We start from the raw sequence: 14799 nt of genomic DNA, 5'->3' as shown, positions 1-14799 counted from the left end.
ACTTGTTACATATAAAACAAACTGATAACAAAAACAATCATATTTTTTATTCCTCAGCAAAGTGAGATACATGTACATGTATGTTTAACCACTATAGGTATAGTTACTTACAGAGCACAAAACGACAATGTACATACTGTTGCGCTATTCTTGTATATTTACACAATGTACATACAAGAATTTATTTTATCTACGAATTGAATTGTGAACAAAATAATAATCAGGTCAGCTTTGCTACTTTTACACTGTTAAGAATTTGATCAGCATTAAAAACATGCGGTAACATTTTTCTTTTAAGTGAGGGTTCTCCATTGAGATCAATATTTTGGTCCTCTGATTGTCCAATTATTTGTTCATTGATGCTTTCATTGTCCTCTTGTTCAGATTTAACAACCAAATTTTGTTCACACTGGTCTTCATTCTTGCAATGTTCTGAAGAATTTTGTTCACCTTTTTGTAAAACGCCGCACGTTTCAGAATGTACCTTGGGTTCATTTAAACTTTTGATCTTCACAGGGCACCTGTCATTTTCTTGTGATAAATTCTGATCAGTTAATTTTGTTTCCTCCTCTTCCTTCTTAATTTCATGCTTAGTTTTCACACCATTAACCCCTGAATCCTGAGAGAGTTCAAAATCTTTCACAAAAACATTCAACTTCCTTTCTTTGACAGTGTGCACAGATTCCAGCAATGCACTTGGCTTTTGGAATTCTGGGATAGCTATACCAAGTTCACTGCACAATGCTGACATCACTTCATCCACAAATGCATGGATCTTCAGTGTGGCTTTACTGTCATGCTTGGTGGGCTGAAGATTCACAATGACTAACTTGCCCCCTTTTTTCCTAGCGGCTAGTGGAAGATTTCCGCTTGGAACTATTTGCAAAGATGTTCCCAGGGTAAGATTCAGGTCAGCCTCCCTGAAACAAATTCAAGAGTACAAACTTTGTTCAGCGTATTTTATCAATCCTATAAACCTTTGAGAGATTTGATTCGTTTGAAGCTTATGAAAATTAATCCGCAAATAAAACACAATGAGCACTATTCAGTACTTAGCATGTTTGTCTGCTAGTTCCAGGTCTCTCTCAGGTAGTGAATCTTCCCAATCAAGTATTGTGTCCCTGAGTCGTCCTCTGCAAATATTTGTAAAAGTTCAATAAAATGCGATAAAATTCAATCAGACACCATGCATATTTTTCATTAGAGACATATGATAGGTTATACACCTCAATATGATAGGTTATACACCTCAATATGATAGGTTATACACCTCAATTTGCATTTCAAAGCTTACCTGCATTTTCTGTCTCCACTTTTAATGAATAAGCAAGGGTTTCCTGTTGGTTTCAGCCCCATGGTGGATAGAGCAGAACTGTTTATGAACTACAAACAGGTTCAGATGGAAGAAATTAAACAGATGTAAGTAAACCTTATTTCATCTTTCATGTCAAGCATAATGTATATGATAAGGGGAGTAACTTGTATGTTGTTATAAATTGTCCCAAATACTGTAAAAAAAAAAATAATAATAAACATACAAACCAAATAAGTCATATACTTGTATTACTCACCTGAGATCCACATTTGTCACACTCCTCAACAAACATGTTACCATGGAGCTCAGATAGTCGGTTTCTAGGGAAACCAGATCGACTGTGTAGACCATCCACATTCTGTGTGATTACATACTTGACAATTCCTGAAGCAAAAAAAAAAAAACAACAACCATGAAAATCAGCACAATCAATTTGTTGAGAAAAAATCCATGAAAAAGAATGAACACTTTTGAAATAATAGATATTTACCTGCTCTCTCTAAGGCAACCAGTGCCATATGGGTCAGTGTTGGTCGTGCATTATCAAAGGTTACACTAACATTTGGTTTTTCACCCTTTTGTTCAAGAGTCCAGACTCCTAAAAATAAAAATTGTATGTATACTACGATGCCCAGTTATGCATATCAAATATGCATGAAACACAACAAAATAAAATTATAACTGTGTAACATCATGTTTTTATAATAAAGCATTTCTTTCAGCTTCTCTTAAGATTCAGACTCCTCTGGGGACCAAATAAAGGGGTACTTCATCTCAGTGGGATTTGTTGTGACTAAAAATCTATAACATTTTCTCTTCAAGTCAGTAGAAAATTTTCTGTCTTGACGAATCTCGCTGAGATTAAGAGTAGTTACATGTACAACATTTATACCTTTTGGCCCTCTAAAGTCTGGTATGCCCGCAGATGTACTAATGCCTGCTCCTGTGTGCACCACAAGGTGTCGACTCGCCCTGACAAAATCAGCTAGCTTCTTTACTTTCTCTGCCACTAAATCTTGTGGGTCAAACTTTTCTGGTTGGCCACATTTTCCTTTGTGCTCATATGGAGATAATCCATCCGAATAATTTACTGACATTTTTCTTGCTGGTGAAAATTTTAAAAACTAGAAAAAATACGTGACAGAAAATAATGCAATCTAATCATTCTTATACAAGATAAATTAATCGAGGGTTTCGGTGAATTTTTATTTACAAAATTTGAAGCATGCAACTGGCACTAACCACTGGCCTCTGAATTTCTATCAATAGCCGCTAAATGTAGGGGAATAAAAAAATGTGTACCCTATCTATATAACAAGCCGCTAAATGTAGGGGAATAAGGAGATGTATACCCTATCTATATATTATATTATAGATAGGGTATATATCTCTCTATTCTCCTGCATTTAGCGGCTTGTTGGCCTGCACTGGTGCACCAATGCAGGCCTCTGAATAACCAGCACTTATCGGTGAAATGAACGTGAACTTACCTGCAATCACTGTCAGACGTACTTCACATCACTCGACACATGACTCGCAACAATCTATGGGATTCATTCAAAATAAAACACGTTTAAATCAAAAGTTCTTTCAACGTAACATGATTGTTTATAGGTATAATAAGAGTTATCGTTCTTCTTTCCGAATGTATTAGAACCAAACAGAACGACGTTTAAAATTCCGGCACGTCACTTTTTAATCTGAAATTTAATTTTAATAACTTACATGTTCATGGGAACGCAGCCTTTTCTACGCAGCTACATGTACATGTACGCGTGTTTGCAACCAAAGGCAATCGAAATTAAGAGAGTACATTAAACTGATGAGATTCTGCCAAAGGTTTGCGGAAAACGGAGTAGGCCGAATCTGACTTGTGGCTAAAAGGACGAGTAAAATATTATGCTAAATTTATTGTTCAATGGTCAAAGAATAAGACTTGGAAGTTGCACAAGGCCATCCTTGTAATGTTATGATGAAATAAGTTTTTTTCTTCAGTTTTGCGTGCTTTCATATTTATTATCACAAAGCAGACTATTAAAAGTAAATTAAGCAATTATAATTTAAAATTGCATTTTACGACCACACCATAACGCATATATATTAGTATTTGTTTGACATGTCAATTTCTTAACTTTGAACTCTATCGACTTAATGCATTTGGAAATTATATGTACAACAGTTTACCTGCATTTGACAACCATGCGTTGATGGCACTTAATCTCCCCTGATTCATTTTTGCCAACAGAGATACCCTCTCTAATTTTGACGCACCTACAGTATCAAACATCTCTCAATAACACTTCGAAATCAATAGAAATTTAGTAAATTTAAGTCAACTCTATCGTATTTTCATTTTATTGGCACTTCAACATCTCATTTCAAAATACATATACAGGTGCTTGTGGAGTCTCCTCAACCGATTTAGACCCAAGGGGTAACTGACTCTCCCTTTAACAGAAACTCCATTTAAGGCAAGTGCATAATATACTAGTACCTTATTTCAAAATTATCGTTTCATTTATTAATTTATTAGAATTTATTATTTCAGGAAATTTACGGAAAACAAACGACTTATGTAAAAACCCCACCTGCATGTGCATATACGAGTGAGGGAGTTGTATTATAGGAAAGGGGCTGGGGTTTAATTCTATCTCCAAGCACCTGTTTATACCTGTTTTATATACTGTATACATTGAAAAGATGGGTACAAAAATGTAACAACAAAGTGCAATCATTCAACGTACAGAACTGACGTTGTCATGCTAACTTTTGATAAAAACTACATGTATGTGTTTATTGAAATATAAAAACAATATTCAAATTAAGCTAATCAAAATATACGTATACAAATGGACTCATATAAAACGGGGGAGGTTCATGGATATATTCAAAAAGTAAAGACTAGCATTCACATCCATAACAACAAGATGAACACGGTTTAAATCTATGCAAATTGCACATTCCCAGCAAAGTGATACCACATTTAAACAAGTAAAAAAAAACTAGATATATTATGACAACCTTTACATGTGAGTTAACAATATAAATATACAGCCACAGTCATAGAATAAAATTCAAAATGTTGAATAACGAGTAAATGAAAATAACAATGTGAATCAATTAATCATATTCAAATTTAGGATATGATATGTTGTTCTTGATACTAAACGATATCAATATTTTTCATGCTGAATAAGACTTAGTACATAAATGATAAATGTGCATTTTTTGCAAATTTTACCCGACCCGCTTTGATTTGGTCTAAAATCTGTGCATGCAATTAAAAATGTATGCTATAAAATTGGAAACCAAAATTAAATATTTATGCTATAAAATCGGAAACCAAATAAGTATGTAAGTTAATATAATAATTTGGGTTTCAATTCCCTAGGGAAAAATTATTATAGTACGATTTTATCAATGTTACAGACAATACATGTAATACTGAATGCCACCTAGTATGTAAATTGAAGAACGATAAAGAAATTATTATAAAATACATATGAATGAGTATTGACCAAGGTAAATTGTTCAAGTGGTTTTGTGTGTTGGATCTCTTTTCTCTTGGCGGATTTATAACATGTGCTGCAGTTGAATGGCGGAGGAGGAAGACGGTGCCAGTCTTGGACTGCCCATAATTACCGCATACTCATTCAATGTCTGAAAGATACATTTAGACAAAAATGTAATGCCCGAAAAGAATTCATTATATTATACATGTACATTTAATTCCTTTTTAGAGGCAAATAAATCTAAAATTGTTTTAATCATACATGTACCTTAACTTCTTTATTTAAAATTAAACAACAGAACTTACTTACACCATGGTAACTCATTGAGTTGAAGTTGTATATTAGTGTATTAGTTTTTTTTTCTCATACACATATGTAATAAAGGAATACAAGCTGACGGTTGTTACACTTATAATAATAATATCGATTTCGAAATTGTAGAAAACCATTTCTGATACTCAATAATTTTATAGTTCTGTTATTATCCAAAATACCACCTAGAGTCCAACACAGTAACTTCTGAATCAAGTCTTTCTTCCTAAACAACAATTTTCTACTGTTTGCAGATAAAGTAATAAAACGAGCACCTTATAAATGAGGGCGTATTGCTCCTTGTTTTGGACCACCCCCGCGCGCTCTTTACGCATGCTGCTCACGCAGCTCAAGATGTCCACCACTCTCTTGGACTCGTAGGACCGCATACAGATGTCGATGGCTATCAGGGAACCAGTTCTACCGGTGCCCGAGCTGAAACATACAGGTATTTTTTTTTCGATCATTGATTTTCACCACTTAAATATTAAAATCAGTGTCTTTGAGTTAAATGAAAATTGAAGTTAATAGTATAGAAACAGCTATATACTAGTATCTGTTTCCTATTGTTACATGTTATCATCATTTTTCTTCTAAGCTCATAAAAAATCAGTACTTTTGTGCTACAATTTGATAATCATTATCATAATTGAAAGAAATTTAATTTACACGGTAGTATGAGATATCGAGAATCAATATTTATACTATAGAATAAGTTGTAGTAGTGTTTTTAGTGACTTTACCAGTCCCAGAAAACCACAGTTCTCTACCTGCAGTGAACGATAACCGGCGCCCCACTGTCCTCGTAATGGACCCGAGTGTCCAGGATGAGCTTGATCACGGATATCGGCTCCGGAATGGAATCCACAGACCAGCTGGTGAACCAAAAATGTCGGACCTCACGCACCAAGTTGTGCTACAAAACACAATTTTTGCTTTGTACTATAATTGATAAGTTATTTTGCAAGAATATTTACAAAACTTGCGATTTAAGTAGAGGAATTGTCTCAGTAAAGGTAGGCTTAATAAAATTAAATACTAGTATTTTCTAGATATTGAGTTCTTACTTCTATGTCTTTGACCTCCAGCAATGACATTATGTACTCCTGTCTAACTTCTTTCTTCTTCAGAACCAAGACTATGTCACCATAGCGCACTCGACCATTGACGCCCTCAGTGTCTGGGACATAAGACGGGTCACGTGGCTGGAGAGAGATAAACATACATGTATGTACTGTTAATTTTACCGTCAACTGTTATACCTGTATATGGGTAGAAGAATGTTGAGTATCATTTTCTTTCTGATTTTTTTTATATGGAAGATTTGAAAAACCACAGAATAATTGCTTGCAGGATAATATTAAGTCCTCTAGACACAACATGATGGTACGGTATTATAGCGTTACATTTGTATCATGTTTTATGGAATATATGCGTATTCTCTTATTTACACAATACAAACGTTGTAACATTGACACACTGGGTCTGGTGATTGGTCGTACCTGAGAGGCTTCATTGACCGCCATCAACATGATGATGACACGTGACTGCTGTTCCCAAACCATCCTCCAGAAGTCACCAATGGTGTTGGACAGAGGGGCCTGGGTGGCGATGTACGCGTGGACGTCCCCGTTGTATCCCTACAACCGACCATATAACGTCTACAATGTCTGCACATGTTGGACATGTTTTGCCAGTATAATTTTTTTGACTTTACCGTAATAAGTGTCTAGAGTACTAGTGTTCGAGACATGACAACACATTCTAAAGTTTCCCATTATGTCGTCATGAACCTGACCGTCCAATACATGTACAAAATTTCATTAGAAGTCTTGCTCTAATTATTTTTTTGAATATACTAGTACACGATTGTCATTGACATTTTCACATAATGAAATACCGTACGTAAAAAAACTGATTAGTTGAAACATTTACTTGAAGCCCTTATATTTAATGTAAGCTCAGACAGTTCAATGCTTGCCTCTTGTGCAGAAAGCACAATGCAGAAAGCACAAAAATAATGTCAAATGAAAAAGCAATTTTAAATGTATTTCTTACTTTTTTGTACATGATTCAACACAGGATTTTAATAAATTTACCGTTATAAAGTTGGCATTGATGTAGTCGGAATGTTCTTCATGGGGTAGTTTCTTCAGTTTGACACGGGAATGTGATACTGTAAAAAAAAAACCAACCACGAACCGTGTACCTTATACGTACTGATACAGTGCTGTTAATAATTGATTCGTAAACAAATTGGTGAAAAGCCTTTCATTTTTTATCAGCATAAAATTAATAGCTGTCAATACAAAGATTCCCACGTTTGAATCTAGTAGTGGTTCGATTCCCGCCACTTACTTGGAATGACGTTGGCGAATCTGTTTTTGTCCTCTGCTCCAATGGGTACACATGAAAGATTCGGTGTTTCATGTGGCAGTTTCTAAAGAGAAAAAATAATACAGTAGTATCAGTTATATTGATTGATATACATTCAGTGTTTTACCAGAAAATCCAAATTATGATATCATGCCCAAAACTTAATTCTAGATTTCTGGACAAATGTCTGTTGTATGCGTTGAATTTATTTGGTGTTTTTATACTTTTTATTGATTTTAAACATGTAAATCTACGTCTTTTTTTTAATCGTTTTTGTTAGTTTAAAACAAGGAATACAAAAAAGGTTTCAAGATAGTTCATAATAACTGAACAATATCGTACCAAAACTCGAATATGATTCATGAAAGAATTGACTAATTAAGCAAAAAAAAAAAAACCCAACAAACAATAAAACAAATTAACTGGTCCCCCGGTAAATTTATCCCAAATGCCCTACACATTTCAATCACAATGCATAAAGCATACACTGCAGTAACAACAGCTCTTCCTCACAAATCCACACTGTATCTATCCCGTATATACAAAATATTACAACCAGTAAAAACAGAGAGAAGTATTGCATGTAAATTGAAGTCAATTTCCTCCATAATTATTAGTTACTCAGTTTTACCTCATATTCTTTATATATTTCAACCATATCCCGTGTCATGTTGGACAGGCTGTTGAATCCGAGAGGATTGGTCGGAGAGGAAGATATGTTCTGTGGATAGTTGTAACATGTAAGATTCTATTATTGTTTCTTACAATATCTTTCTTTGAATTTATAAAATATATGTTCATGCCATTTCAGTTTATTTTTGTATGTGTACTAGTACTTGAAGCCAAAGATTAAGATTGCCGGACGGTCGTCATGGTCATTTTTAGAATGGCATATTGATCTCATTAAGATGTTCAAAGTTTAAATAGAACCGTTTCAACAAGAGCTTTGACTTTATGCAGTACGTGATAAACTCCGATTTGATGAAGGCGGGGTCTACACATTGTTTACTGTCCAGCCATTGGCTTATAAATATGCATACATTAAACTTGATGACACTCGTCCGACTTCATCCAGGGAGTTATATTTCGCTGAAACAGCATCAGTTTCACACAGCAGAGCAGCGGCTCTGACAGTCTATGAATATTAATGAGGTTCTCTTAGCGAATTAGAAGAAAGGAGGTCAATGTTTGACAGCTTGTTTTGATGAGCAAACTAGATAGTAACATCCCACCGAAAGTCCAAACTCTTGTTTAAACGGTTCTATTTCGATATTCCTTTAGTAATAAAAGGAAGGTTTTTGGCAAAAAAAATATAATCTGTAAGATTTTAAGGCATACAAGTATATGATTGGTATTTTGTTAACCACCTAACTTTAATTAAATAGCTTGGAATCCTAAAGATTTCCTTTTAAATCACAACTACCTCCTCACTACGGTCCAAACCAGGGTTCCAGAAGCCGCTGTGTGGTCTTGATTTAGGAACAGCATTCAGAGCAATAGAGTCCAAGCTTCTAAGTGAAAAGCGGTTGGGGCCAGGCAAAATGTTTCTAGACCCCTTCTCGTGCCGCTTATGCATCAAGATCTGCAAATAAGAAATGTTTTGGTGTTAGTATTGAAACTGAGTTTCAAACTTAAACACACGGGGAACTGCGAATCATTTAATTTAGGTGAATACACTTTGGTTCAGTGAAGCTTGGGAAGCGGCATTAACGAACCTGAATAACAATCAGACAAATACAACAAACGCCTCCGATTATAACGATGATGACAGCTATTGTCATACCAGAGCTCAGCCCTGTCTCTTGGTAGTCTTTCTGGTTATTATTTACATATGAAGTGATGAGATGGACATTCACAAGCTGCCGAAAAGATAAAGAAATCAAATATAAGGATAATCTTCGTAAGAAACTAATCCATGATAAGTGTAGGAAAGCACGAGTATTCAATTCGAAATCACCTTTTGGCCATAACGTGATTGAGAGGTTAAAAAGCCTCTTCTAAGGACATGGGAGGAATCTACCGTCAGTTGTATGTCGATCTGGCCTTTTTTATCAGTCATGTATATATCAACCGTCACAATTGTCGACTTTGTATCATTAATATATTTGGGATCAAAAACTCTTTCATCGTAACACAGCTGGTTGATGAACTTTATCTGAGTCTCATTAAAGGTCTTATCCGTCTTTCTCTTTACAATATCAGTTAAAACTTTTGTTAATGTTGATTTTCCTGAGCAGTACTCGTTTAGTGTCATTTGAAACTGCATGCTGATATACGCCGGTGGGACTATTGCTGGGGTAGTAGCGACATCCTCGGGCTTCTCCGTCGGTTTGTGTGGCATCTCTGTCGGTTTCTTCGTCGTTGGTGCGTTTGTCCTTTGTTTCTTAGTTGTAGATCGAGATGTTGAATTTGGCCACCTGGAGGTTGCATTGTGGACTGACAAAGAGGGAATGATTGACGATGAAGTAGTGGTTCCTACGAGAGAGGGAGTGAGGCGCGAAGCTGAAGTGCTTGTATTTTGTGGAGTTCTTGTTGTTGTGTAATTATGTTTATTAGAAGTGTCAAGGGGAGTCGTTGGATAATTGGATGTTGTAGGTGAAATTGAAGCCACTGTACTATTATCTTTCGATGCAGGATGAGTTTGCTCAAAGGTTACATTCGTTCTTTCGATCGGCTTTGATGTTGATGGATGTTGTGTCGAAGGGTGTGTCAACAATTGTGACGTTGTATTGAATGTCACGGTTGGGTTATAACGTGTATTGATGCCCGTTGCTCTTGTCGGGGGAGTATCTGGCCTAGATAACGTAGTTGTGGTCATGTTGTTGGAAGGAAGACGACTACTAGCTAACGGATGTTTAGTTTTTGGCGGTCTAGTTGTCAACTGAATACTTGGTTCAGTAGTATTGTGTATTTCGATTTGTGGAAAAGTACTTTGTATTGTTGAATAGGAACTTCTTTGGACCATCTCAGCAGAAGTGGTAGAAGTAGAAGTAAAAGTAGTTGTAGCAGTGGTAGTAGTGGTGGTGGTAGTAGTAGTAATTTGTACAGGCCCAGGTCTGTCTTTTGTAGTTACTGTAGTTGGGATTAAGGTCGTTGAATTTCTCCCGATTGTTGTTGATTCTGTGGCTAATACATGACTTCCCTTGTCTGTTTTGCCAGCAATTTTTTCAGTCACTTCGGCATAAGGTGCAGAACTTCTCTTGCCGTTAAGGTTAATTGACGTCGTATCTGGTAAGACTGTAGTCGAAGGAATCTCCATCGGTTCTGTAGGAATACGTAAAGTTACATGTGGAACATTTTCATCTGGAAATGTTGTTCTCCGACCGTCTCCCGATCCAGCTTCTGTCACGACAACAGCACGTGTACTTGTTAGTATGATTGGTTCAGTTGGTTCAGGATTAATTTGTTCTGTAGGATATCTGATAGGGACTTCTGGTACTCTTTCGCTTGGAGGAAATTGAGTTGGAGTTTCTCTAGCTTCTTCGTTGGATGGAGTGGTACTGGTGTAAGAAATTCCACTGCTTGAGAATGAATTCACTGAAAAAATCTTCTCTGTAGGAAGCTGTTCCTGTGGATGTGTTGAAAATGTTGTTCGTTCGATAATAATTTGTTCAGTTGGTAATCTTGGGGTAAACTGTGTTGTTGGCTTCATCGAAGAAACGGTTGTTGATGCAACTTCTTCTGGAAGACCGCGAGTCGTTGATTTTTCTGTAATGTATCCTTCACTGGTCGAGCTCGGAAGAAATGTAACCGGTTCAGTAGAAGAGATCTGAGGAAAAGTATTATGTTCTGTCGCTATTTCTGGTTGATCGGGGTCTTTAATCGGCAGTGTCATCTCTGGGATGCCATCTTTAGTCCGATATTTGTTTTCCTTTGTTGGCAGTGGCTCTCTTGTTGTTGAATTGATTGAGTGTAAATTCTCTTCTCCCCTATTGTTGGGTTGAGGAATCTCCGTTGCTTGGTTTTCTGGCGGTGGGATAGGAATGGTAACTAAAGGTACACTTTCTGTCGGCAAAGCTGTTCCATCTTGTTTGTTTGCAATGGAAGTCTCATTGGCTTGCCTGTTTTCGGTAACATTACCTTCTGTGTCAACTCCCGGCTCAATTATGTTAACAGAATCAGGATGTGTATCTGGTAGCAACAGGTTGGAATTCAGTGTTTCGGGGCTTACAGTTGTTTTAAGTGTGATGACCGTTATCGTCGTTTCATTTTCCATTACTCTGGTCTCATGTTCTCTATTTCCTTGAAGATTAGTATCATTTTCGTGGATGATTTCAGACTGAGATATCTCGCCACTTTCAGAGCTTACAGAAGAATGAGTTGGAAGCGATCCATTTTGTGTTTCGGGGAAAAGAGCAGGCAAAACTGTCCGTTTAACGACGGAAAGATGTTCCTCCTGGTTTCCACTGGGCCCGAAGTTCACATTGGATGATTGGTCTCGATGACTAGCTTGCCCATCATGGCTGAACCTGTCTGCTTGTAAACCCGACTCGCTGTTGTTCCGATGGATTGAAATAACGTTAAGATGATCTACGATATGATCATTTCTTGATGAATCTGCTGTAACATTACGTTCCAAAGAAGATGCCTGCGCTGCTTGGTCTGGATTCTGTTCACTCGATAATTCATTGTGTTCACTTGTTTTATTTCTTTGGAGATTCCCTTCACTTCTTTCTTGTATTGATGAACTTCTATTCAAAAATATTTCTCCGTTCCGAAAGCTTGGCAATCCAAGTCCCTGTTGAACATTGGTGTTGCCTTCTCCGTACTGGGTGTTGTTTGGGGCATTGTTGTTCAAAGGCGGTGCGGCATCTTCGTTTTCTTGGCGTTGTATTTGATGATGCTCCAATTCCCCTGATCCTTGTGCGTTAGGCTGGTTCCTATCAGGCAGAGGATTACTTACGCATCCGTTGAAAGCCAGTACACAACCTGATATCAAATAAAAATGTATCCTCATGAAGTTTTATAATTTCCACTTGGTAAATATCTATTTTATAAACTATTAGGTTTCTAAAATCTATCAAATAAAAATCCAAAAATCATTAAATTTTATTTAAAATTTGCATGCACATTATTCTCAAGAATTAATTCATTTTGTTTTTAACATTTGTTAATAATGTAAAATCATGATGACATGTATATCAGTTCTACACATGAAGATACAATTGAGTTCCGAATGAAATGTTCATCCATATGATTATATTTGTAAAACTTTCAAGATAAATTGATTCTAATATTCACATAAACTTCTTCCATTATTCATGAAATTTAATCTGAATAAGTCACCAAGACATATATGTGTATGTGCATTGCAGAAAACTAATTATCTGTACTAAGTACTTTGTGGGTGTGACGGTACGTACACACGAGAACGAGGCAGGTCTTTACAATGGACGTCATTGGACGATCTCAGTCTACAAGACTCCAACGATCCTCTTATACTCCCTTAGCAGCATCTGAAATTTAATCAAGTGTTTTCATGTCGAGAGCAGTGCAGCTTTTGATATCATATTGCATGTACCTATATACCAATTAATACTCAAATCTATGGCCAGTATCTAAATAAACATTGAAATCTGATAACGTTTTGACCGACATAATATCACAGTGTTTGTACAGTTACATCTCTTACTGTACTCGTAATTTCATTTTTTAAAAAGATTATTCTATTCAATCTTTTTAAGGGTCGTTCACATTTTAAGCAAATATAATATTATCGCTTTATATAAAACCATTTCAACAAGAGCTTGGACTTTTAGTAGGGCTTAGCTATCTATTCAAGTTAAGAATGATGCGGTTTCAAGTGAAATATGCAACGATTTCATAGTCTTAGCTCAAGAGCCAGACAAATCTTGTTGATTTCAAAGAACCATGGCTAAGTGGCCTACATTGAAATATACAGGCTTACGTCACATTGCTGTCTGACACAACTTCCCAAAGTCCAAGCTCTTGTTAAAATGGTTCTATATCTTGTGGTTTCATGGAATCAACATTATTTTCAAATTGTATAAAAACGAACACGCTATGCAGCTTGTTTATTCATTTATTCTTAAACGATAACATTAATGTAATTTTAATAATATGTTTTTAAATCAAAGGGTAAATGGACAGAGGATGTAATAAGTAAACATTTAGAGACTTGAATATATACTTGTGTATGCATGTATTATGTTATATTTAGTAATTAGAAAAATACAGTGGAGGATCTTCCTGTATCATTGTGTCATGCACGTTATTATGTAAAACGGAGAAAATGTGTATTTAATTCATTCTATTCTTGTCTTTCTATCTTTCGGATTGTAATCAATTAGAATACACTGGATTTTAAATGAAAAAAAAATAGGATCAAAACATGACAACACGTCAATTACGCTATAAACTCGTTTCGCAGTACAAATTGTTACATGTATCATCAACTCAATTATTTATAATACTTTTGTATTACTTTTAAGTATTTCTTAAGTAAAAGTAATCGAAAAAGTTGTTTAAGCATTAAAAAGGTTGTCAAAACAAATATTTACCTTCTTTGTTGTGTTTCATAGAGGGTTGATGTGTCTGTAAGCTTATCAGCATAAACGTTTATCATGTGATACGGGGAAATTGTTTAATGCAGGTCAACTCCGCACCGTTGATAATATTTATTAGGTGTATCGTAATGAGGCGCTATCACCTCTATAGTAGATTTGCTCGGTGTAGGTATTTCGAGTATCAATAAACTATCCTATATGTGGTGACATTAGTCCACGTTCATTGGCACACATCGTATGTACTCACCCTGATTTGAAGTCAGCTGATGGCAAATTGTGTCAAGTCCATTATCCCAATATCTTCCCTCTATGAAAAATGATATGAAATGTCTACTTTCATGTATTGTGTAAAAAATGAGTAAAAATGAAAACAGAAAGTAGAAAAAGACGTTAATAAAAAGTTATTCAATTGATTTACTTCGAAATGAAATTTAGAACCATGCTAAACGTTCTTGACCATGTATCGTACTATTTCCAAATCATAAAAATTATGTACATATGGATAAAAATATCACGAAAATCAATAATTGTCACTAATCCAATTTATATAAAATGAAATTATAAACTTTAATACATTACCGGTCTATATCTGCTGAATTTGAATATATTAAAACAGTCGTAAAATATCCGATAGGGGTGAGATATACACAACTCACCAACAGATGCTACATGTACTGTTGCACATGTACCATTATTATTTTCGTTTAATTGGGGACTAAGTGGGATAGGTATGTGAAGAAGAAGTGTTTGTGTAAGA

General features: G+C 35.6%; 1 protein-coding gene across 1 annotated transcript; it reads right to left on the bottom strand.

The window, feature by feature from the left end:
• Nucleotides 1-32: 32 nt before the first annotated feature.
• Nucleotides 33-14738, bottom strand: LOC128179064 (uncharacterized). The gene is made up of 19 exons (XM_052846559.1): nt 14622-14738; nt 14290-14349; nt 12879-12971; nt 9473-12444; nt 9231-9374; nt 8939-9097; nt 8147-8236; nt 7498-7579; nt 7239-7315; nt 6642-6779; nt 6207-6344; nt 5910-6055; nt 5415-5574; nt 2208-2439; nt 1806-1913; nt 1572-1699; nt 1295-1383; nt 1053-1133; nt 33-920 (listed from the first exon to the last, which is right to left on the bottom strand). Exons 3-19 carry the CDS (start codon nt 12913-12915, stop codon nt 221-223), a joined length of 5481 nt encoding a protein of 1826 aa, XP_052702519.1. The 5' UTR covers nt 12916-12971; nt 14290-14349; nt 14622-14738; the 3' UTR covers nt 33-220.
• Between the last annotated feature and the right edge of the window lie 61 nt (nt 14739-14799).

Source organism: Crassostrea angulata, chromosome 3, assembly GCF_025612915.1.
Source record: "Crassostrea angulata isolate pt1a10 chromosome 3, ASM2561291v2, whole genome shotgun sequence".
NCBI lineage: Eukaryota > Metazoa > Mollusca > Bivalvia > Ostreida > Ostreidae > Magallana > Magallana angulata.
Note: the sequence above shows the minus strand (reverse complement) of the source record. Positions and strands in the feature narration are given on the sequence as shown.

What these genes read in the sequence shown, in the direction of transcription:
- LOC128179064 (XM_052846559.1), bottom strand. Translation starts at nt 12,915, where the DNA reads ATGACGTCCATTGTAAAGACCTGCCTCGTTCTCGTGT. An exon ending in GACCTGCCTCGTTCTCGTGT is followed by an intron (nt 12,445 to 12,878) that starts GTACGTACCGTC and finishes ATTTGATATCAG; the next exon opens with GTTGTGTACTGGCTTTCAAC. An exon ending in GTTTGGACCGTAGTGAGGAG is followed by an intron (nt 8,237 to 8,938) that starts GTAGTTGTGATT and finishes AACTATCCACAG; the next exon opens with AACATATCTTCCTCTCCGAC.